This window comes from Eumetopias jubatus, unplaced genomic scaffold, assembly GCF_037043125.1.
Source record: "Eumetopias jubatus isolate StellerSeaLion01/CBP00866 unplaced genomic scaffold, mEumJub1_p1.0 scaffold_15, whole genome shotgun sequence".
Classification (NCBI taxonomy): domain Eukaryota; kingdom Metazoa; phylum Chordata; class Mammalia; order Carnivora; family Otariidae; genus Eumetopias; species Eumetopias jubatus.
In genome coordinates, this window is record NW_028274821.1 from 25,908,855 (window position 1) to 25,934,790 (window position 25,936).

At 42.1% G+C, this 25,936-nt stretch overlaps 1 protein-coding gene across 3 annotated transcripts in view; it reads left to right on the plus strand.

Moving 5' to 3' along the window:
* NTRK2 (neurotrophic receptor tyrosine kinase 2) overlaps positions 1-25,936 on the plus strand; it is a 323,649-nt gene that overhangs the window by 225,454 nt on the left and 72,259 nt on the right. For all 3 annotated transcript variants that reach the window (XM_028122271.2, XM_028122272.2, XM_088019223.1), the window contains one exon: positions 19,487-19,617. In XM_028122271.2, coding sequence (XP_027978072.1) covers positions 19,487-19,617 — 131 coding nt within the window. The remainder of the gene's footprint in view (positions 1-19,486; positions 19,618-25,936) is intronic.

Genomic DNA, 25,936 nt, shown 5'->3' on the forward strand with positions numbered 1-25,936 from the left:
ATATATATGGAGTCATACAAGATATAACCTTCTGGAGTTTTTTCACTTGGCATAATTCTCCAGAAACTCATCCAGGTTGTTGTGTGTATCAATAGTTTGTTTTATTTGTTTCTGAGTGGTGTCCCAGGGTACAGATGTAGCAGAGTTTGCTTACCAGTCTCTTGTTGAAGGACATCTAGGCTGTTTCCCATTTTAATGGCTGCACCATTTCACATTCTTATCAGCAACAGATGAGTGATTTGGTTTCTCCACACACTTGCCAGCCTTTGGTGTTGCCACAAATTTTGTTTCAGCCATTCTGATAGGTGTGTAGTGATATCTCCTTGGGGTTTCACTTCCTGTTCCTTTAATGACTAATTATTTCGAATACCTTTCATGTGCTCGGTTGCCATATGCCATCTGTATGCATTTCCGTGAAATGTCTCTTCATACCTTTTGTCCATCTTCTAATTGAATTGTTAGTTGTTTTCTTAAGTTGAGTTTTGAGCATTCTTTATGTATTCCGGGTATTAGTCCTTTATCAGATATGTGGCTTGCAAATTTTTCAGTCTTTTCATCCTCTTATAAGAGGATGTGTAGCAAAAGCTTTTGATTTTGATGAAGTCCAGTTAATTAATTTTTCCCTTTGTGGATCATGCTTTCGGTGTCAAATCTAGGAAAGCTTTGCCTTGCCCTAAATCCTGAAGATAGTCTTCTTTCTAGTTTCCCCCCCCCAAAAAAAGTCCTATAGTTTTATGTTTTACATTTAAGTCCATAATTCAGTTTTTAGTTGGTATTTGTATGAGGTGCAAGACTTAGGTCATGGTTCAGGGTTTTTTTTGCCCATGGATGTCCAATTGCTCAAGCCCCATTTGCCGAAAGGCTACTAGTTTCCTAGAAATTATCCCAAACGTGGTGGTTTAAAACAGCAGAAATATATTTTCTCACATTCCTGGAAGTCAGAAGTCCGAAATCAATGTTGACAGGGCTGTGGTCCCTCTAATGGCTCTAGCAGAGCATCTTCCCTCGCCTCTTCCGATGCTTGTGTTCCTTGGCTTATAGACCCATCACCTCCCAATCTCTGGCTCCATTTTCACATGCTGTTTTCTCTCTCTGTGGGCACACTCTCTGTGCCTTCTGTTTCTGTCTTGTATATAGACACTCATCATTGGATTTAAGGCCCAACCTGAACCCAGGATGACCTCATCTTGAAATCTTTACCTTAATTACAACCATGAAGACTCTTATTCCAAATAGGGTCACCTTCTGAGGTTGCAAGACATAACTTTTTGAGGCCACTGTTCAACCCACTACAGTTATCTTTCCTTCTGCTGAATTGTGTTTTCATGCTTTTCAAAGATCAGTTGGGCATAGCTGTGTGGGTTTATTTCCGGGTTCTCTATTCTAACCATTAATTTACATATCTCTCTCTCCATCAGCAGCACATAGCCATTATGACTGTAGCTATGTAAGTTTTGAAATCAGATATACTGATTCTTCTCATTCTTCTTCCTTTTCAAAACTACTTTCCGCTATCCTATATATTGCATTTCCATATACATTTTTAAGAACAATATTGCCAATATCTACAAAAAATTTCACTGGGATTTTGATGGGAATTGCGTTAATTTGGAGAGAATGGAAATCTTCACTGCGTTGAGTTTTCAACCCATGAACATAGCATGTTTCTCTATTTATTTATATCTTCTTTGATTTCTTTCATCACGATTGTTTTCGGTATACAAGCCCGGCACATATTATGTTAGATTTTTACCTAAGTATTTCGTTTTGGAGGAGCAGTTTAAGATGGTATTGCATTTTAAATTTTGGTGTCCACAATTCATTGTTAGGCTTAAAAATACAATTTAATTCATGTTTACTTGCATCCTTACAAGCTTGCTGAACTCACTTATTCTAAGAGATTTTTTTTTATTTTGTAGATTTTTTAAAAATAATTTCTATATAGACTTTCATGGCCTCTTCAAATAGAGAGAGTTTATTTTTTCCTTTCCCGTCCTGTGCTTGTTGCTTCCTTTTATTTGCCTTATTGTACTGGCTAACACTTCCACTACTGTGTTGAGTAAGAAGGGTGAGAGCCTTGCCTTTCTTCCTGATCTTGAAGGGAGTGCATTCAGTCTGTTACCATTAAGTACAATGGTAGATTTATCATTAAACATATTGTAGTTTTTTATATAGATGCTTTATATCAAGTTGAGAAATCTTGAGGATAAACCATAAAATAAGGCACACCCATTAGAAGACGGGGCCTAGGAAGACTTGGCTAGGTTTCATGGTGGGTTCTTAGCTCAGTAGACATCTGAGATGCTGTTTAGGAAACTGAAGGAGACACTTGTCAACAGACAGGGCTAGTCAGGGTGATCAAAAATAACAGTGCTGATACCTGCTACAACATGGTGAACCTTGAAAGTGCTGTTAAGTGAAAGGATACCAGATACAAAAGGACACATATTGTATGATTCTATTTATCTGAGTTATCCAGTGGAGGCAAACCCTTAGAGATGGAAAACAGATGAGTGGTTGCCATGGGCTGAGGGGAGGGGAGGATATGGGGAGTGACTGCCTCATAGGTAGTTGTGCAAAATTGTGAGTGTACTTCATGCCGTTGAACGGTACACGTTAAAATGATACATTTTATGTTATGTGTATTTTACTGTAATTTAAATAAACGATGGAAAAAAAAACTAAAAAACTTCAAGAAACAACAACAAACCCAGCAGTATTTCTCATCCCTGTGCCCAGCAGACATTACTAATTGATCATGGCACTCTTCCACTAAGCCCCCAATTCTCTAAGCATAATGCTTTATGGAGGCACTTCCAATCAATAGGAGAAGGCATGGATGAAAAAAATCTGGTTTCCATCTCAGGCAAGGAGCCCATTCTGGCCGCACAGGATGTCGAATCTAGAGCAGCACAGCGGATCCCAGATCGCTTCGTAGCAGGCCTGGGGCTGCTCATTTCTTGCCTCCCTCAATCAGAATTGGTTCAGGGCCTGGTACGGCTGAGCCTGGGGATGCCAACCTCAGTTATAACAGCTGACATTAGTCAAGGGCCAAGAGGCAGAGAAAAAAACCATGTTACTTTTGTATTAAGATCCAAGACATAGCAGCTCTATATTGTTAATTCCTAGAGATTTCAAAGCAGCCTGCTTGCAAGTTGAATTTCAGGGGAGAGATGGGAGTGATTTATGGTGACAGCTATTAAGCTTTTATAGAACATAATACATGTGTTCTTGCTCCTACCATAAAATTAATTGTTGCTAATTAGTTAGGGCTGCCAGCTCACTTGTGTGTGAGAGTCTGTCACACTCCCTTCTCCTGGTCCTGTTAATTAGTCTTCCGAGTCTCATCCTACCCCTGTGTCCTGTAGCTTTTCCCTCCCTGTCTGTTTCTTATTTAAACAATCAAGCCTGCTTGTTGGCTTTGGTTGGTTTTGGATAGAGGTTTGACTTTGGTGGCAGAGAAATCCTTGTGGGTAGTCTAGTGATGTCAGGTGAGACAAATAATTTTTTGCACACCATCAGGCGTGACACAAGTGCATTTGACCCACAATGAACATCTGTCTTTCAAAGGTTCTTTTTTACCAAAGACCAAATTTCTATGAAATAATGCAATTAAACTCGGGGTACTTGGTTCAGGTCATCCCTTTTTGGGTGGCTGGATTCTGGGGCAGAGGTTGTTCTGCTGGAATGCTAGCCCATACATGGGTGCATCAGTGGGAATACCCGGGCGGGGCTCCTCTTGGCCACAGTGACAGCTGCCTGGTGGGGCACGTTGGAAGTCTCAGCTCCCAGGGAGATGCTTTGAGGTGGTGTAGGTACCCTCACGGTGACTGAGCTTGTCTGCAGCCTTGTCGCCCTCAGAGCAACTCTGGCATATTTGCCTAGGGAGTGCTGGTTGTATAATTGCTGTTGACATTTCCACGGGAAAAGAAGGTCAATTCTGTTGGATTTTTCTGAGAGCAGGGCGCCTGCTTTGTCCAACCAACGTATGTCTCCAACCAGCGTGAATCTAAGGGTGACAGCCTCATGAAGTTATTATCACATATAGTGACAATAAAAAGAAAAGGTTTTTCCTAAATACAGTTCTGCACCCAATGAAGCTTGTTCACTCCTCTGCTCAATGAGCCAACAAAACAGGCGCAGGAGAGAGAAGAATCCCGTTTACACTGATTGCATCGTGCGTGCCTCTGCCCACCTCCTGTGAGGCGGCTTATTTCACACATCCCCATGACAGAGTAATGTGACTTCATTGACTGGCAAGCAGCTGTTGGTACAGCATGTGAGGTGTCTGGGTGTGCGTGTGTGTGTGTAATGCCCACACACTGAAATGAAGAGGGAATGGAAAGCATGATAACAGCCATTGAAATTTAAAGGGGAAGGATGCCTTTATTACAATTCACTTATGAAATAGGGGCTGTGGCTATGTTCAAATCTGATCATGTATACAGACACACCTGCCAGGCCAAAAAAGGGAATGGATTTCAACCCTGAACCTGTTTTGCTTCTGAGCACATCTTCAGATCCCAGGTGCTGGAAAGGCCCGATCGAAGCACTGAGACTCTGGTTGGACCAGACAATCAAGTTATTGGGATCCAGGCTCTCCAACCACCAGCGTTATACTTGTCTATGGCCTGCCCCTTCTCCTTCTCGGCTCCACACCTGGGGCTTTGCACCTGCTGCTCACCTGCTTTGCACCTGTTCCTCATCTTCTCCTGCATGTCCTCGGCGGTGATGTGGGTCCAATGAAAGGTGACTCTTGACAACATCTTCTGACACTTAGGTGCAGGAATTCATATGACACGAATCCATAATTCACTGCTTTGGGAAGGTCTGAAGATGAGCCCAAAGGTGTTTGCACATGTGTGTAACCTTTTTACTTCTAAGAAGTCTTCTTGGACAGAAGACCAAGGGATGAAATAAGGAATCTTTTTGACAAATTCATGTGATATTTTTTAAAGATTTTATTTATTTATCTGCTTGAGAGAGAGAGAGAGCAAGACAGAGCAGGGAAGGAGCATAGGGAGAGAGACAAGCAGACTCCACGCTGAGTTTGGAGCCTGACGTGGGGCTCGAACCCAGGACCCTGAGATCATGACCTGAGCCAAAATCAAGAGTCGGCTGCTTAACTGACAGAGCCACACAGGTGCCCCGGATTCATGTGATTTTCAATGAACCCTTTGCTTTGGCAACTCTGGATTACTTGGCAGCATGGCTAAGGGGAAATGTGATTGAGAAAAGCTGGTCATGTTTCTGAGAGTCCTGTGGAGTATGGTAGCTGAGTGAATAATTCTTTGCTCAGATTATCAAACAAGTTGGCTGTTAGGATTTATAGCTTTCTTTTTGTTTTCATTGCCACACTGTAACCCAGGACTTCATGATTATGCCTTTATTAATGTAAACATCTAGCTTCTCTCTTTGCTTCAGGGTGCATTTAATACACTGAGCATATTCCTACCAGAAGATATGCTGCTTATATAATGCCACACCCTTATTCAGGAACCTATGATAGCTCCCATCTACTTATTGGATCAAATCTAGACCTCTCAGCTAACCCACAGGTGCGCTATGATCTCGTTTTATTTAACCAATGGGAACTTCTATTGAAACCCTAATCCTGCCCCTTCTCACCACACCCCAGATTAACCAGAGCAGTTGTATTCCTACTACCCTGCCTTTGTGCCTTGGCTTCTCCTTGTTTCTTAAGAGCCCCGCCCCACTTTGCCTCTAACTATTCAAAGAGATCCATTCTTCACATTTCAACCCAGACCTTTTTTTCTTTTTTTTCTTTTCTTTTTTTTTAAATCTGTGAAACCTTTCTATAATTCCCATCCACATTAACTTCTCCTTCTTGACTTCCTACCCCTCCAGTAAGCAAATGCTTGGCACTATTTTTGCATTAGCATCTTGCATTGATCTTAGTGTCTGATCTACAAGTTTTATGTCTGGAATGAACCTTCATACTCTCTTGGTCTCCAGAATGCCCACTCTCCCACTCAGGCATTAGGAACATTGAGCTGAGCTTGGAATAAAAAGGCCATGCTGGGGGTTTGGCTGTAGAACTGAACAGCTGTGCAGACTTGGATGAACTCCCTGGCCTCTCTCAGCCTCTGTGTTCTCAGCTGTGAAATGGAACTTGGGACATTTTCATAGCCTATTTCTTGGAGTTGTTTTAACGCTCAAATAAAAGACCATGGGAGAGTACTTTATGAGCCTGAAAGTACTCAGAGAACAGAAGGCCCCATTATTATTGTAGTTGTGTGTCATAGTTAACATTACCTTGAACCAATAAAATGTATCTGTAAGTCACCGTGTAATCTTGAGTGTGAAGTTGCTAAATAGCAGTGGTCCCAACACATAACATTTATAGCACATTTTATTTGTTAGAGTACTTGTTATTTAGCATACCATTTCATTCTCGCTAGGGGGCAGGAGGCAGGTATTTTTATTCCCATTTTATAGCTAAAGGAAAGAAATTGAAGTTGGACAGAGAGTTTAAGTAAATTGCTCTTAGTCACGTGGTTAGATATTAGCAGGGATTGGACTGGGACTTCCTTTCTGCCCATTACTCCCTGCCTGCGAATTGTGGCCATTTTCACTCATCACTTGCTCTGTGGTCATCCTGGGCCCTGCACAGGGAACACCTCCCTCCTCGTTTCTCATTTCTCTTCCTCCATGGGCATTTTCCTCCTTGGCCTTCACGGGTTCTTGGATGGTTAGGGTGGTTTCATCTAGGCTTGTAATCACTGTGTACCTGCATAAGATGGAGGGACAAAAATCTAAGAACATTTTGCTAGGCCTTACAAACATCACTGGATCACTCAAACATTTCTAGGCGAAGGAGCCCAGACCAAATTAGTGACCGGAGTCTGATGGTAGGCCCTGAGTGTAAGCTCAGGCTCCACTGTAGACTTCATTCTTCTTGAGAAATCAGGTTCTTCCTAGAGGCTTGTCTGCTCAGGTCCCAGTGGGGCTACCAGGCAGGGCTGGACACTTTTTAGCGATAACCCCAGGGACAAACTGTCCTCAGCTGATTTCTTCCTCAACTTCAGCATACCATAGAATTTAACGTTGGCTTATTCTTGAATGAATTTGTTTAATATAATCTACTCCAAATATTTGATATCATTTTAGTACTTTGGACCATGCTAACCCTGAATGTAAATGGTTCGTATTAACACATAAGAACAGAAGTTTTAATCACATTCAATATAAGTAGTTCCCTTTGTAATAGCAGCATTGAAACTCTCGCAGGAGAAGGCAATTTCTATAAAAGACTTCATTATAAAACCCGGGGAACCATAACAGGAGCTGGATTTGCCGAACCCTCTCTAGTTTCCCAACAGGACCCCAAAGCCCAGTGGGTGGGAACTGTTCTCTCCTCCCTCAAGCAGTACAATTAGGTAAATGTTACTTAGTTGTGTACTTCTTACAACTGTTCTCCAAAAACAGAGCTTGTATCATTGACTGCAAAAATTGGAAGTATTCCAGCTGACAGAAGCCTACAGAACAAGAACAAGTCTTTATCATAAGGCAGAGAGGAAAGGGACCCGAGCACCATGACTCTCACGTTATAAATCTGCTCACAGCTCATAAACCGCCTTCATCACCGTGCTTCTTGACGTGAATTCACACCCAAGGTTTTGCAGCTCATCAAAGATGGAAAGTGTAAATAGGCAGAGGACAAAAGAGATAAATCTGGTAGCTATGGAGGAAGGGTGATTTGACTTCTGGGGACAGACTATAGCAATAGCAATATTCCACTGACTTCATATCGCCTTTGTCTTCCCTGATTTCTTCTGCTCTTACTCTTTTGAGGTATTTATTGTATTTGGATGATAAATGTCTATAATGAGGGGGATCAGAGTATAATGAAAATGCCATTGGATTTAAGGGCAAGCAAACAGGTTATGGATCCTGGCTCAGCTCTGGGAAATGAGCACTTTTACTGTGCCTTACTGTCCTCGTTTATAAAATGGATAGGTTATTTAAGGTCTTGCTTGAGCTTTTGGAGAACATCCCATCTGCTCTGGAGACTACAAGAAGCACTTCCTTAGAAAGGTAGTGAAGACATTCCATCTGGACTGTTGAACTGAGCATATCCATACAGTGAAGGGAAGGAGAGGTGGAAATCCTTAATGGGTAAGATTTCTCAATAGATTTCTGGAAGAGAGATGGTGTGTGGTCATCATGTGCATGCATGAAACACAGTAGAGGAATCTTCATTTCAGAATATGCTATAGGGGGTCTGAGGTGGAGGCAGGACTGCCCTATTGCTCTCCAGGCTTGGAGCCAACAAATGCAGCAGGTATAGCAGAGAGTATCTATGGCAAAGGGCTTACACGTACTGGCAGGGCAACTGAATGAGTGGTATGCGCCACCCCCTCCAATCTGGCAGGGAAACAGATAGCCACCTATTATTTATCCTCAGATCAAAAAACAAAAAAAATCAAAAGCCCTTCTATGCAGAAATTGCCAGATTGTCCTAGAGGATGAGGGCTAATAGTATGGATATTGAAGCCCCAGAGTGATGTTCTCCTTAGTCTGGCATGTTTATGCTCCAGCTTAATGGCCCACTTTCTGCCTATGTGTCCTAAAGCAAGGCCTATCTATGTGTTCTACCAGTTCTACCAATTCCTAAGCAATATCACCATCTGAAAACAGAATTACTGACATAAGAGCTCAAGAAACCCTACCCAGACTTCCATCCTTAAATATAAATAAGATTCAAGATCCAGCATACACATGAGGATGATAAGCACTGAACGTAAAGATCCAAAGAGAAAAACTGATGTTGGAGGAAACAGATGTATTTTAGGAATCAGAAAAGAATTAAAACAAGCAAGTGTTCTCTGACTTGAGATATTTATATACATAAATCAAAGTTAGGTAGCTACAAAAAATGAATCCTAAGATAACAAGAAGGAACTCATAGAAATTAAATAATACAATGCTGAACTAAAGTTTTCAATCACAGGTCTGAAAGATAGTCAAGAAAATTTTCCAGAATAAAGAGCAGAGATAGAGAAGGCTGGTGAAGAAAAGATAAGAGACATAGAGAAGCAATTCATGAAAGACAATTCATACAGTTCAACTGTACGAGAAGTAACATATGGCTACTAAGATTTCCAAATAGTAATGAGGACACAGAAAAATGGTAGAGAGACAATGAACAAAGAAAAAAAACAGAAGGCAATTTCCCAGTGTTGAAGAAACCGCAGGCCTCAAATTGAAAGGTCTACCAAGTGCCAACAGGATAAATGAAAAATCTATCAATTTGAACTATACACTGGGACAATATTGATGGTAGAGAATAGAAGGCATTTGATCTTGATGCTTGGAACATCCTCCTTCCAGTGGCCCAGAAGTTCTCTGTGTGACATTAGACATGTGGAAAAGAAAATCCAGTCCTGGCACCTCCTTAACCTTGTAGCATACAGTATTACGTTGGCCGTATTGAAATAAATTGTGTTTATCACTTTTCAATTTTTAGTCACATAAGACGCTTAATTGTACCATATCATAAGTTGAAGTACATAATAACAGTCATGACAGAGTTGCAGTAAAGGTCAAGCTCAAAGAATATGTGAAGTGACTGGGATAGAGGAAAGGTAGGGGGAGCTAATAGGCTCATGATATACAGAAGAGTCTAGCATAATGGCTTAAAAAAGATAGAGTATGATAGATTATCAGTAGAAGAACTAAAAATAATACAGCTCCCAGTTATTGGGAAAAGGCGGGAGGTAGTGTGAATAAAATCCTTCTCTTCAATAGCGAAGAATTGCTGAGTGTCTTAAACTGGGAAAACAGGAAGAGAAAGTATACATATTGATTAGAGTTCTGGAGGAAATCCCTAGAAAACAAAAATTCAAACTGGATTGAATCAGACACCCAAGAGAATGGGTTTGAGGATAAGGAAGGCATGTAGAAGGGTACAATTTCTTTCCATCATGAATTCTTCAGTACTATTTGATTTCTTACCATGTCCGTGTATTGCATTCCTGAATATTTTCTTGAAAATTAAAAGATAGGGCTTCTTTTCTAACATCCAGAAGTTCTGTTTGCAAACACAACAGCCTAGCCATAAATTAGGTGAAGCCATACAAAATAGCTGGTATTCGTCACATCTGGGCCTGCACAAATGGAAACTTCATTTAGTTCGACTTAAACAGTTTTCAGATTTGGGACTTTAATGTGGACATGTCTTAACATGAAGGTCCAGTGTATGATCAAGTCCTTGACATCCTGGCATTTTGGAAATGTCATAATTAATTATGGCCAACATGGCCCTTCTTTCCAACCAACATTTCAAGCCCTGCTCAACTTATAAGGGAAAACTCACGTGGCACATCCTCCAACCCCAAATCCTTCACTCAAAGAATTTCACTCTTTTTCTTCTATACACCCTTAACCCTATGTTTTTTTACATCTGTCACAGCAGTTTTGATATTCTGCCTTTGACAATTGTTATTTGTATATTTGCCTCATCTCTCTGTTAGACTGCCCATCCTTTGGGGGAAAGATTCATGTTCTACCGGGGGAGATTGCTTGGTTTTGAAACCAGTCTGAGCTTGCCTTGCCCACTTTCCAGCTGTGTGGCTTTGGGCAAGTTATTTAACATCTCCAAGACTCAGTTACCACATTCCCTAAAAGGGGACAGTGATGTCTCTCCCCAGGTCCATCAGAATATCTTGAGAAGAGAATGTGTGTACAGTGCTTAACACAATGCCTAGCACACAGCGGATATGTAATTAACATCCACTGACATCCTCTTCTCCTTCTTCATCCTTGGGCCTTCCACAGCACCCAACACAGTGCTCTTCACATAGATGCTTAAATGGTGAAATGAAGGGGGGGGGGGAGAATTGAAAGATGCTACAAGTATTACAAAATCCTTTAAAGAAAATAAACATTAGCATTACCTTCCAAAATGTGAGTTCTGAAATAAGCATATTAAAGAGGAAATATCATCAGACTCTGCTTTGCCTATTAATTGGACAGAAAGCCCTCTAGACATGGAAAACATTTGGGATGCACCCAAAAATCTTGTCTGTCACCCCCCATCTTTCAGATATTGGCCATGTATCATTGGTTATGGGCTCTCCTGGAATTGGGGCAGAGTCTAGAGCCATGGAAAGCAGCCTGAGAAGCTGGCATGGAATTCTGGACCTTATAAAATGACCACTGGCCTTCCACTGTGCCTTAAGCAAAACACTTGCCCCTTTCTCTTGAGTTCAGAGCTTCCCTCATAAAGACTCCAACCTGCTCTTCTGAGGTTGGCCCAATGGCTCCATGAGCCTTTCCTGAGTGGCCCATTTGCCTTGCATTTTGCTTGTCCTTCTCATCACCATCGATCCCATTGTGATCTAGAACATGTGTGCTAGAGTGTGCGCACAGAGAAGATAGTCACTATGTTTACATTAGACACAGGTCAGGGAAGCCCTGAATTCCCACCCAAAACTAAAGATGTCTTGCATGATGAGAGCATTCAGGTAGGCGTACATTGGTAAAGCCCAACTATCTTGAAGAAGTCGATTAGGAAATCATAGTGGCTACCAGTTGAAGTTACTGAAGGAAGGAAAGTTTCCATGGAGAGGGCACAGGAGTGGAGGGTCTCAGATGGTAAGACAGGCACCAGTGTTGAACCCTCAAATGGAGGCTTGTGCATACAGCTTAGGAGGGGGTGTGGGTCATGAAAGGGATGTTTTCCATCCTTAGGAGCAGGAGGAGCTTTAGAGCTCAGGGACACAGGGTCAGAGGGGTAGACAGATAAGACCCTCTGGCCCACCTGCCAGGATTTCGTACAATCACTCCGCATAATTATTCTTGAAAATATAAACATTGCTGGGACTGACTGACAAGTATTGTTCCAGCAGGGAGGGCTGTCAGGGCAAATCAATCCAATTCCACCACATGCTAGTGTGTAAAACAGATATAATTTTGGCTGTTAGGGGCTGTCAAAGCGAAGGATGTGCCGTATGTGTATTTTGAAGTGTGGTGTTCCCTTCAGTCTCACAGCCTGAAAGATAATTTCTGGGGCTTTCCCCCCCTCCCTGGATGTTTCTACAAGAAGTTTTTGGATTTTAACTTCAAATAACCTGATCACCTTTATCTCCTGTGACTTTGGGTTTCAGTAATCTCCATTCCCTCTCCCCTCCCCCACAGCTGCCCTGATCTCATTCAGCACGGGGTCTTAAAATTTGGTTTAAGATGGAAGGGTCCTTTGCTGCCTCTGGATGTTGTATGGGGCATCCAAGTAGCTACTTGGTGCCTTCCCAGGAATGTAAATTTGCTTGTAAGAATGTCTTGCCTGTCACTGGACCCCATGCCAGGCTTAGCCTGAAAGCTTATGATGGTCTGTTCTTAATGGGCCTCTCTGGAATCCCCGGAAGTCTACTTCCTCCTTCCTTGGCTCCATGCTGTGATGAGTAGCAGCGTTGAGGCCTTCAGAAGGTGGCTCACTCAAAATCTCTACTCTCTGTCTCAGAATGTTTCTGGTATCTCTTACTCACTGGACCCTCAATGGCTTCCCCCAGGAATCTCTCCTACCAGTTCCCTCCCTCCCTCCCTTCTTCCCACTGACTTCTTATTTACTCCTGTGCCCCCATCAGACTCATTCATGGCCCTTTCTCCTGCCTTTCTTAGGTGTCCATTTTGATCACATGGCTCCTTGTTCTCTGTGTTGATCGCCTGACATGTTCTAGGCCCAGCAGTGGGTATGGGGAAATCACATCCCCAAGGCATTATTGAGCATTCCCTGAGGCCTTGATTTTTATGCCATTCTGATGAGATGCCATCATATCTTGCGGTGCTTTTGCCGAGGGTAGCTGTTGTGCTGTGTGTTTATTTCTTATGGAGCTCTGCTGTAAGCACTATTCTTAAGAAAGATCACTATTTACTCCATGGGCATGATTGAGGACATTGATCCCCTGTGTAAAATCCGTTTGATATATCCCTTCAAAAACTAAGTGCCATGAAGGATCTCACTTACCATAAGGAATCTGTGTGCTTTTACTTATGGGTAGTCAACATTTTATTAATTCTTGTGTTTCTCTTTTGGTTTCTGCTGCCAGGAAGCTCAGAGCCAAATTATGACTTAATTTTAATAACCATGTGGGACCCCTTGTCTTGGCCTTCTATTCCACTTTCCTGGACTTGAGTTTTTATTTGAGTGTTTTGTTTTTCTTTGCATGGTCACATCAAGTACCTCCAATTTTTGTGAATGAAGCAAAGGTGTTAGCAAAAGATACGATAGGTGTAAGTATATGTGTTTTTCTGCTCCTTGAGGTTGTGAGTTGCATGAGGACAGGGATTATTTTGCTCATCCTTTTCACTGGGCCCCAGAAAAATGCCCAGGCTATAGGAGGTGCTTAGTCAAGACTTACTGAACTAAATTGGTAAAAGTCAACCCACATATCCCTAGGTGGAGAAAATCCAGCTAATCCGGCTTTTCTTTTACTTTGTTTTCTATAAGAAGGCCAAGGCAAAGTAGAATATTGTAGAAAGAATTTTAACTCTGCCTGTTATTGGTTGTACAACGTTGGGTGAATTACTTAGCTCATCTGATCCTCTTCTTTTTACTTTAATTTGAGAATGGACATAAGGATACCCTACCGGATTACTATGAAGATTGATAATTCTTGTAAACCTCTCAGCACATTTTCTGGCCCATAATAGCAATCTGCACATGTTAGGCCCCTCCCCCTTTCCTCATTTCAGTGGAAATAGCACTTGGAAAAGGATAAGTGGGTCCTTCTATGACCACCAGTAAGTCAATTAATGCGGTGTCATCTGTAAAATAAATGTGACTATTGACCTCATTTGGAGAGATATGAAAATTAATTGATGGTAATGCACATTGGGATTTTTTGCTAAAAAGTACTTAAGAACAGCTCAGTATTATTACATGTTCTTTTTCATCATTAATATTATTTATGAATATTTGGCCTTGTCTTGTCCTGGTATGTTTTATACCTGTGGTCTTAATTGCATTTATTTCCAATTTAGTACCACCTTGTATTTTAATAAAAATGTAGATGAAATTCAAAACCATAGTTCCAGTCTTTCATGCAACTTTATTTTTACAAGGTGGATGATTTTACCTGTTTCAATATGCTGCCCGTGAAATAGACATTAAGATATTTAGTAAATGACATCTGTTCCTATATAAAATCAAGCTCAAGCTTTTTCGAAGGTATTTAAGTTTTATTTCTTATTTTTTGCACTCATTTTATTTTGTTAGCAGTTTTCTGATGAAATTCTTCATTATGAGATGCTTGGTCCATTTCAGATGATAAATGTGAGCATTTCAAGTGTTTCTGATAGAAGAGATATTAACTAGATGAAATGTCTATTTCCACTTTAATGCCAAGAGGCCCTCACTGCCTTCAGTCTCAAATGGGGGCCTGTGTTATAGAGTCCTGGCTCAGTCACCTTCTAGCTCTGTGGCCCTGGGGAAGATACCTCACTATTCTGAGCCTCACTTGCTGACTACCAAACATGAGGAGGTTTAAGTTCTTTTGTCATTATAGCATCCAGTCCTTTGAGATGGAAATGCTAAGGCTGACCCCACACTCGGATCTGCAGAGAAACAGAGAGATTGCATCTACTGTAGAATATTGTCTTCGAGAGTGTATTACTTTTTATCTTTCTTGTTCAAACTCTAGCATAGTCTTCCTTGTAACTTTAGATCACTTAGTACTTAGCATATATTAGAGATTTCAATTAATGACTCAATTTAAGGGTCATAGGCTGAGCAGGATATGTCCACTGGGCCAAGGGGCTTTCTATGATGCCCCATTACTGAGGAAATTGGAAGGATACATTTCCGATTTCACCCTTAAGTGGGTAGTTTTATTTATTTATTTATTTATTTATTTATTTATTTATTTATTCCGCTAGTTTTAGATTTAGTAGTAATGAATATGGACGTAGATTAATACTTTATCTATAGCCTGTGTGTATATATAGAACATCTGCTTCTGGGGGATACCGATACCAGAAATTTGATTTAAACCATCTGAAACTGCAAGCATCTCTGTAAACTACTGAAGGTACCTGTGAGAAAATGCATCTGTCAGGGGTTGTAATGTGATACTAACACAAAACTGGAAATCTACTCAGTTCTGGTCCTCATGAAGCAAATGACCAAGGGCACCAAATTTCCACTCTGAAAAATCCCATTAATGGCAAAGGCATCCAGATAGTTTTCAGCCACTCATCCTGATTACTATTGCTGGTCATCAGTTTCTCTCTGATTTCATAGAGTAGATTTATTCGTATAATAATTTAATCCCGTGCTTTGTTTTGACTCTATTGGGGTACATAGGTCAGTCTGCGGACCATATGACTTTGGTGTATTTCCATCTCGCATTGATACCTCCTCGTCTTCTGGCAAGGTGAATTTTAAAGAGAAACTTTTCTACAAAACTTTTTTTTTTTTTAATCAACTATTGTTTTGAATTTTCCTCCAAGTATAGGAAGACATTTATGGTAGAGTTTGGGTTTTTATTTATTTTTTTATTACTTGTTCATGTTGGGTTTGAGGTGATTTTACTCAAGTCTCAGGAGTTAAGAACAGACAATTGACTGATCTCAGAAAAGAAAGCATGTAAAAATTTTACATGCTTACCTGATAGTTTACTTATCATGGAATCTTTAGACTCACTTCACTCAGAATATTTTGTATCAAATGAATCCAAATGCTCATAAGGTCCTTTAAGACAGTGTTATTCAAAGTGCTAGTCCACAGTGAAATCAAGAGCTTGTGCAGAATGCGAATCAGTGCATTGCTTCCTTCATTAAGACAGTCTTGCTCCCAGAGAAAGTCACCTTAATGCCATCCAGACAGCCAAACCAAACCTCCCAGTGCCTGGTTCTTGGCTACACTATTAAAAGACTCAGATAAATGGCAGCCCAGTGTTTCTGCAGCTTAGGCAAGTTACTGAACATCTCTGTGCCTCAGGCTCTGAGAATGATAGCATGGGTAGGGTGAAGAGGAAGAGTGTAAGCCAGGAGATCGGTGGATAAGAGGAGTAACCAGTGATGAGGGGGCAGAAGTGGTATAGACTGCTGGATCCTTAAAATAGATTCTTTAAGACAGCTGAAGCTCTGGCAGGAGAAAGGGGGTAGTGGTCAGAAATCAGGCACATGGGCCCTCAAGTACCTGGGTTAAGGTTGGGGGATGATCTTCATTTGAGGCCACAGAGGTCCTCGGGGCATAGCCAAGATTTTATTTGAGTCAAGGAGGTCAAGGGAGGCTTAAGGAGAGGTTGGGGATATAGGGAGCTGATGCGTGAAACAAAGCCAAAGGGCCCCTGAGAGGGTCTTTGAGGGAGATGAAGGGATGGGCATTTATGAGTGGTGTTGGAGTAAGAGGTTGGGTAAGGAGGGATGTTACCCTGAGACGGTCCAAGGACTTCCAGTGGTGACGGAGGGAGACAGGAGATGCGGCAGGTGGTGATGAGCCCCAATGCTCTCTTGGAGGAGATTGGGAAGAAATTCTTAGCTCAGTGATGTGGGAGCTTCAGGTTAGTTGTCCCCAACCCTGACCTTGGAGAATTGTGCTGCTTTATTGCCTACATAGTTGAGAAGATGGTTGTCAGTGAACTGAAATGATATTTGATTAAACAGTATTTATCTGTGGTTGTTAATTACCTTTGGTACCTTTTTTCAACAAATATTTGTATAGCACCAGCTATTTGCAAAGCACCGTGAGGCCCTGTCAGGAACACAAATACAAACACAAAATTTTTCTCTCTGCTTCTGAGTGGCTTCTAGTCTTATAAAAGAGAAATTCTGCTTAGAGGGAATCCATTGGTAAAAATCCATTCATATAATCTATTATGTCCCAAACCAGCAAAGCAAATTAATGCAAAATAGCCCATTTCTGAAAGAAAAGATAAACTTACTGCTTTCAAGGTCAGCATAAGAAAACCGGTCCCATCAATTTTAGTTTTAAAGGTGATGGAATTGTGGCTTTATCCATAGCTTTATACACTTCACCTTATTTCCCACCAACTTCTTCTCCTAGTTAGAAAGAAAGAAAAAGAGAGAAAAGTGAAAGTCAAAAGCAAAAGAAAAAAGTTAAATACTTGCCTCGATTTGGTGAGAATGTAAAGTAAATCAAGTGGCAATTTAATTCTCAATGAACGTGTGACAACCATGGAGTTAAATATTAGATTCAAATATGGCAGCTAATTCTCTGCAAGAATTACATTTGTCTCTTTATATGGGCACTCTACCTAATGAACACATTTCTCTTCTCTTAAATTCAGCCGTTGCTACTAGAGCATGAGAAATTAATATACATTCTTATATTCATTAATATTGTTGCTCATAAAAGACCTTTTGATTTTTTTTTATCACCCTGCGTTCCCAGAGGGCCATGGAAGCCGTCATAGCTCCAAACCACATGAATTATCAGGGGAAAAATCCTATTAAAGTGAAACCGTAATCACCGCTTGCATTTTATATGAAATTGTATCTAAAAAGAAACTGTAGAGCAGATCCATCAACATAGAATGAATAAATAAGTGGTGGTATAGTCCTTTCAGAGAATATTATAAAGTAGTAAGAGCAAAAGAATTACTACTACACACACACTGTAACTCAATGCAACTCAATCTCAAGGACATTGTTGAGTGAAAAATGAAAGACATGGAAGAACACACATTGTATGTTTCCACTTATGTAGCAAAGTCAAACAATATCTCATTAGGGATATATCATTAGTAGCAAACCTGTAGAGGAAATGATTAACACAAAATTCAGGCTAGTAATTACCCCCAGAAGAGAGGGGGGAAGTGGATACCATTAAGGAAGAATAAGGTGTCATAGTGGTGTTTTCACGGTACTAATGATGGTCTGTTCTTGAATGGGATGGGAGGTTTACGTAATTTAAACTACAGAAATATGCTTTGTATTTCCTTTTGTTTTCACAATGCAGTTAACATTCAAGAAAAAAAACTTTTAAAGAAAGATCATCAAATTAAACCACAGTAATAAATCTTCCACAGGCTCAGCACCTGAGGCATTGCACATGATTATAGGAGATAGATGGGGTTGCTCTTAGCCTCGGGGAGTTTACAGATGTGCAATGATTGGGAGATAAGCCAGAATTCAACTAAGCATAAATCATGACATACTATGAATTCAGAGAAGGAGGACTTTAGTGGCCAAAGTTGTCTTGGAAACCCTCTCAGGAAGTAAGAATTTGAACTGGCCTTTGAAGGGTGGAAGAGTATATTTACTTTTTATTGTTTATATGTTTCTATTTCTCTTGCCATGTGTAACACGATTTGCTATGGAAAAGAAACTTTGTGCATGTACTCTGGATTCAGATAGACCTGAATTCAAATTTCAACTCCTCCGTTCCCACGCTGAGAATCACTGAAATTTCTGCAGACTCAGTTTCCCCACTTACAAAATATGGAGAGGGATGCTTCCCAGGGCTGTGGGAGTAAAATGAGAGAATACCGTTAGCTACACATTCCAAGTTCCAGAGGGCTTCTCAATCTCTTTTTAATACTGCCATTCAGGGATGAGGCATCCAGAAAAGAATGGCAGGCAATGAGCTTGTGGAACCCTGTGCTGAGGGCGGCAGCATTTGACGGTCAGGGTGAAGAAGCACAGGCTCCCACTGCAGCTCTGTCCTCCACAGAGTCCCCATTTGGGCTTCCCACTGGCTCTGTCCTTCTGAGCAATGCTTCATTCTGCTCCCCCCCTTGCAGCCGATGGGCTTCCAGAGAGCCTTGGCTGCCTCCTGCCTTGTTCCTCAGGAAGAAGTACAGATGAGTTGATGTGGACCAGCTTCACTCTAGACTAGATGGGGAAGTATTCTCTCTGCCATGCAGCTATTCTTGTCTCTTGTTGGCTTTGGAGAGCCAAAACTAGGGTATGATCTTAGAGAGGGTTGGGGAAGCCAGCTGTAGCATGGTCTAGACATTTCTGGAATGAGAAGTGAGTCTCAACCATGGTCTAGCCCGGCTCACCAGGAGGACAAAGCTTTAACTAGCCATGACCGGTTCTTGCCTTTTCCCTTTATTTCCTCCAAGCCTCCCTCCTCTAGAAGTCTGAGGCATCTTAACAAAGAAATAGGGATTCCTGGCTCTCTCCCTGCCTTTCCCCGAGAGACACACAATGAACAAGTAGATGCAAAGCGTCTGGCTTGTGAGAGGCCTGCCGTTAATGTCCCATCCTTTCTCATTTCTCCCCTCTCCTAATTTGGAAAGTTTATTAATGACATTCTGTAGCCAATGGGGAGGTCACTCTTTCAGTTCTAGTGAAAATAATAATTAAGCTCTGGAGAGCACGCTGGTGCAACCTCCTTCCAGCCATTTGGGGTGGACAGTGAGGACGGATACTGAGCCTCTCCTTTGGTTTGCTGGTGCAGAGGGGAGAAGCTCAGGAGGCGGGCCCCTGACTCCCACCCTCTGCCTTCACCTCCGCGTGCCTCGATTCCAATTTCCATTCTGTCTTTGTTTTACAGTTGTTCAGCACATCAAGAGACATAACATTGTTCTGAAAAGGGAGCTAGGCGAAGGAGCCTTTGGAAAAGTTTTCCTAGCTGAATGCTATAACCTCTGTCCTGAGCAGGACAAGATCTTGGTGGCAGTGAAGGTAAGAGAACACTCCAGAATGTCTCATTATCTGTGGTCACACTCACATGTGGAAGTACGTTATTTCATGTTATATTCAGCCAGTTCAGGAGCAAATTATGTCTGCTCTGGTGGATGTGTTCAAGTTTCCTGGAACTAAGGGGACGGTGGGAAGGGTGTTTTGGGCATATCTAACTGTTGGAGCTTCTTCTCAGGGGCGACCTACCAGTCCATAGGCTGTAAATAGCTCTGGGCTACTCTTCCAAGTCAATGCTAACTAAACACTGGCTGGAGGTCAGTAGGGTCAAACAGAATTCCTGCAGCCAAGTCTTGGAGATTCAATCTGTGTCCTTGGACGGCTCGGTGCTTGTGCCAAGCTCAGGTGCAGCTTGTCTTCAGCGGAGGCTCTGGGAGGGAGACTGGAGTTCGCTTTCCCTCTCAGCTCTCTGTTCTGCTGACATCTTCTGTTACACCTGTCCCTGTCCCTCCCAAATGTTCCCAGAGCCCCAGGATTGAATACAGTACGGGCATGATTCCATTCTGGGGTGGATGGCATCTCTTGTAGATTCCACCACCCTAGGAGACACAAGGTTTTACTGAAATAAAGGAAGCTGAAAGTCCCTACTTCCCACCACTTCCCCTCAAAACTCAAAAAGGAGACTTGGTCTTGAGTAAGATAAATGTTACTGGAGGGGATGAAATTTCCACTCAGCTCTCTAAAACATAAGAATTAGCAAAAATAGCACAAAAGACTTCAGCTGATCTTTTACATATGCATTGTCAAAACTAAAAAAAAAAAAAAAAAAGAAAACCCAACTCACCAAGGTATTGAATAATATATGTAAAAGACTTAAAAGAGGCATATATTTATAAAATGAATTAAGTGGCAAAGGAATATGGGCTTGGCTAGTATAATAAAATGTAGCTTCTTGGCTTCACGGAGGATGATTGGGTTTTGTTTGTTTCTGCCAAACACAGGATGTTTATAGAGTGGTGTTTGTTTACTAGTTACAACCAGGACAACCTTTCATGTTTAAAAATCTAATGTCTATTCCCTTAGTGCTGTACTTAGCATCAAAATACTTTAGTATATACATAATAGGTAATTGAGGAGAGAGAAAATTCTTCTGGAACTTACCCATCCTGCGGATTAAACACAGTTTCTGTTAAAATTCATCTAAATGAAGAAACGGTGCATTTGCTTTCCTGATATCATCTAGAGTAACCAAAACTGAGTGGCACGGAGGCTCTCAGACTCTCACCAAAGGTTTCTAAAAGCTGCACTTTGGAGCAAATAAAGGACGGAACTTTCTAGGGAGGGTAAATGTAATATCAATAAACATCATCTCACTAAGCTAGGCAAATGGAGGGGGAGAGGGAGCCAGAGGAGAGGAGACAGGAAGGAGAAGCTGGAAAGATGGGAGGTCAAGCGGGGTAAAAGGTGTAAAATAAGAATCCTTCCGTGACTCGGGGTGGGGGTGCGGGGGGCGGTTCCTGGTTGTGACTGCTTCCTCTTTTCTTTCATTTACCCAAAAAGTTTGTTATTTTTTAAAGCACAAAATGTTCAGAACATTTGGCAGTGTTCTATCTGCAGCCTTCGCTTCCCTCTGCAGCTTTTCCCCGCACTTTGGAAAAATGGGACCGAAAGGTGCCTCTATTTTTGTAGATTCATAGACTGATAAAATCTGAGAGCTGGAAGAAGCTTAGGGAAGATCTGATCCTAATCTAGCCACGAATTATACACAAGGACACTGAAGACCACGGATTCATGTTCTGGGTTCATGTTTCCTCCCACTGATATTTGGAGGCCACCCAGGGAGCTAAGTCAGGCCTTCAGACTCTGAATTCAGATTCTTGGGGGTCACAAGGTGAGCATCTTTGGATGTGAGAAAATTCTGGGAGATTAGGAAATCCTAGATGACAGTGTAGGAGTAGCTGAGGGACCTCAGCCAGATATGGAGAGGGAATCACCAAATTTCCTAGTGGGGAGAGCCTTTCATTTTAGTGTCGTTCCGTATTCTCTGCCTGCTTCACTGTACTTCTCTGAATGCCCTTGAAAACAGGGTGTTCCCTGGCTAAATCCAGGCACCCTCAACTCCTCCATTCATTTCCTTCCCAACACATGCTAAGACAGGGCTTCAGGGCCTGGCCTGGTCATGATGAAGGATCAGCCAGCGTCAGTGGGGTGTGGACGATTGCCCTGCCCACAGCCTGCTTCCATTTAGGCACATTTCCCACTGCTATTATCAGTGAGGGTTCTCCCTGGTTTGAATCCAGTCCCAGTCCTCATCCTACCTCTGACCTAGACATAGGACCTGGTCCTCATAAACCTCCTGCCAAAGAAGTTGGCGAATTCATGACCTATGGTGAGTGCTTGTGAATCAACACTGCTAAAAACAAACCAACAAAAAACCACCAAACCAACACAAACTTGATTTTTCCCCTGTATCAACTCCTGACTCCCTCTCTGCTAGTTCCTTCTTGTTGAAATTCAAATGAAACTGTTATTTCAAGTCAAGAGGACGAAACGCCTGCCGCTCAAAAATTCATTCCAACTTCAAGGTCGCACACCTAAGACGTCTCATCTCCACGACCTTGCGTGCGAAGTCTTGTTGCAATCAGAGGCTATGTTTGCCTGAATGACTTCTAGCTTCAGAGAGGATGCCCATTTTCACTTTCTGGGATCCAGCGGCTGCAGCCACCCAAGGCACGAGTCAGACCTTCCCCAGCTCCAGGATGAATGGATCGGAATAACACACGGACCCCTTACAGAGCTGCTCTCACCAGCCTGACCTGCTCAATTTTCAGGCTGTGGGCTCAGCAACTGGAAGTGTATTCAAACACTATCCCCTGAGCTGGGAGGAAAATGTCTATGGTTCAGTCCTAACCACAGCAAAGCGATTTTTTAAGGAATGAGACAAACGGAATGCAGCTTCCGGGGCCCCACCCAGCCTGTCACCTCTGAGGAGTTGCCGCCAGAGATGCTCCTCTTCCATTGGAGGCACCCAGGGATGTTTGACAGGCTTTCTGCCCGTTGCCTAGCAACCCCTGCAGCATTGATTATGCATCTAAGAAATAGCAGCTATTGTCCTCTTTCCTTCTCTAGAAGGAGCTGACTGGTTTGAAATCCAAGGCTTTGCGTTTAGACTGACAGATGTCAGTTTCCTGTAAATTCTGGCATCGCCTGCCCCAAATGATTTAAAGAACTTGAGGGATCTGCAGGAGCCGGTCTAAGACGGAAGTGATCCTAAGACACTCGAGAACCCACGAGGGCTGAGCACACCTCTCCCATTAGAGGATCTGCTTGTTTGGAGCCAACCAGATTGACCTTTTCTTGATATTTTTTGGATGACCTTTGCTTTTTAGTGAAATGGACGCAACACCTGTTTTTTTCCCTTTACACTGAATTACAATTGAAGAACCCATAAAGAGGACGAGGAGCAGAGGAACCCATCTTTGAACAGAATGAGTTACTTTACCTTTAAGTAACTCAATTGCCAAGGAAACGCTTCATGGTAGTTTCCCTGCATTAGCTGTGGGTTAGCTATTTTTGGCTCTATCCAACCTGCATTTCAATGGCTATGATGCCTACAACATTTTCTTGTACTATGAATGCACGCTGATTTTTGTTTTTTAAATAAAGTGCGCTTCGTAGGATTCATGGCCTCTCTTCCCCCTCTCCACTAACTCAGGTGTATTTCTAGAAATGCTGCATACAAGACAGACTTTAGAAACCATATAGAACCCAAGTCTCATGTTTTATAGATGAGAAATCCGAGACCCAGGGAAGTCGAGTGACTTCCTCGAGGTGTAAGTTAAAGCAAGTGAGAGGCACTGCACAGGAACATTTGAGACTAGGAATGGTGAGATCTGACTTCAGCAGGCACTTCCTTCCGGATTTTTGCATTTCATGATTCTGAATATCTTCTTGTTAACAGAGGGAATAATGATGATTTTCTTCACCAGGGGTTTTGGAAGAGTTGACTGATAAGCTCTCTGGCACATTACTGTTCTGCAGCCCCTAAGTAGCATCCAACATGTTTTGCCATTCCTATGTCTGGAGAGCCCTACCTCAGCCCCTCAGTCCACACAGCTGCCATTAATCCCTCCGCTCTCCATTCAAGTTGCTCATCTTTGGGGAGACCTCCCCTTGCCTGATCTGCCAGCTGGGTCAGACCTCGCTATTATATCTATTAAGGCATCTGTACTTGTCCTTTATAGCCTTTGTCAAGGTTGTTAATTCTATATGTATCTGTGGGCTTATGTCATCAATGGCATGACTGTGTGTCTCCTCCGTTAGAGTGGCATATCCTTGAGGGTGGAATCCATGCTTTTTAGCACATTGTCTAATATCTAGTAGCATGGAATAAATGCTTGTTGAATGAATGAAGGGACGGATGGGTAGATAAACTATAGAAAAAAGTAGCCTTTGAAATAGTGAAGAGTCGCAGTTGGCATTTCTAGGTAAGGAAATGATCTGATGAGCTACTGATAGTCATAGAATTTTATAGCTGAGAGGAACTGTAAAGATGATATATATATATAGAATAATGTTATCTAATGAGAAATCATTTTAGAAATAATTAAACTACCATGCAGATATATAGAGCTATTAACTGATGTTCTTTAGCTTAACTCCCGCATTTTGCCAGTGAGGAAATGGGAACCCAGAGAAGACAAATGACCCATCCAAGATCACGTAGCTTGAACAAGGGCACTTAATGTCAGATCTAGGACTAAAACTCAGGCCTCCCCATAAGTCTGATGCTCATGATGCACCACACTTTTTACTTATTGAATTTTGCACATGCTCTAGTAGACCCAAGTGAAGAAATTCAACACAATGCCACTTACCAACTAATGCAAAGGTATATGTTAGTTGGGCTCATTTGTGTGTAAGGATGAGAGACACTTTTGTGTTTTTCTGAGTAGAAATGCAATTCCAAGAAATAGGTGGAAATAAAGAAACCTTGAATGAATATAAGCAAAACATCATAATCAGCTTTGATAAGAAGAATTATAGAATACTTATGAGAAACCTAACTCAATCTGGTTTAAGCAGAAAAGGAAATTTATTTGCTGAAGCTACTGGAAAACCTTGCTATTGCTGTTCTAGTTTCAGGTACTACTGGTCGAGGAAATCAATTCTCCCTGTATGTACCTCTTGGCTCTGCTTTCCTCTGTATCAACTGTATTCCCAGACAGGTTCTCCCCTTTCCACTGTGGTAAAGACTTGGCAGCAATGGCTCTGGGCTTAGATCCTGCCATCCTAGCAACCCAAAAGAGAGCTCCTATTTCCCGACAATTACACTGAAGTCCAAGGGCCAACTCCTACTGGCTTTTCTTGAGTTGGGTCACCAGGTCCTCTGACTCTCTGGATAATCTGAATATCCAGACTTGAGTCACATACATATCCCTGGAAATGGAAGATGGGGTCAGCTCTACACAACACACAGAGACTGAATGTGGGGAACCATGGTTTCCCGAAAGAATATTAGAGATTCTATCCCTGAAAGAAGCAGTGAAGAGCTGAGAAGAAAAAAATAGAAGATGACCAACTCAAATAGGAACTGCAGGGCAGAAAGGCCTCACTGTGACTAGAACACCTGGGGTCTACAAGCTCGCTCTGGATCTGAGGTAGCCCTTAGGACTGTGCCTTCTTCATCCTCTCAGCAGGAGATATCAGGGATTGCCCTCTAGGTTTCCCTGCTGATGGAGTCCAGGTATCTCTTGCCTTTCTGCTGCTTCCTAACACTTGACTCCTGCTTCCAGGCCAGTTGCTGCTCATGCAGTCTCTGTTCCTCCATTCAGACTGCTCAAGAAGGAAAAGACTGTGTGTTCAGTGATTCCACTCTTGTCTTCACCAGGTCACCTACCTGTGGCCCAACCATCCAAGGTCGTCACATGGGACAGATGAGGCCCTTTGTGGGGGAAGAAGCGACTAGAGCCAGTTGTCTCAGAACATGGATAGGGCAGAATAAGGGTTCAAAAAGGAAAGCTCATTCTCTCCCGTTCTAGAACAGTGAAACAATCCATAGACGAGAAAGGGCATTGAGAGTTCATCAATTAAAGTGCTCTACCCAGGCACAAATTTCTCTAAGACAGGTGGCTCTTTTCTTTCTTTCTTTCATTTTGGAGTTTTTTGTTTTTTTATTTTTTTATGGTAGTCACCCTATCAGTCCTCACATCTTGATTAATCGTGAAGTTTACCTCCCGTTCCTCCCTCTTCCTGTGCTCCCTCCACACTTCTCCATGGATACTGGCACGTGAAATCCTTGTTCCAACAAAATGGAAATGGAAGATGACAAGATGAGTATATTAAAGAGAACATTCATTAGCTC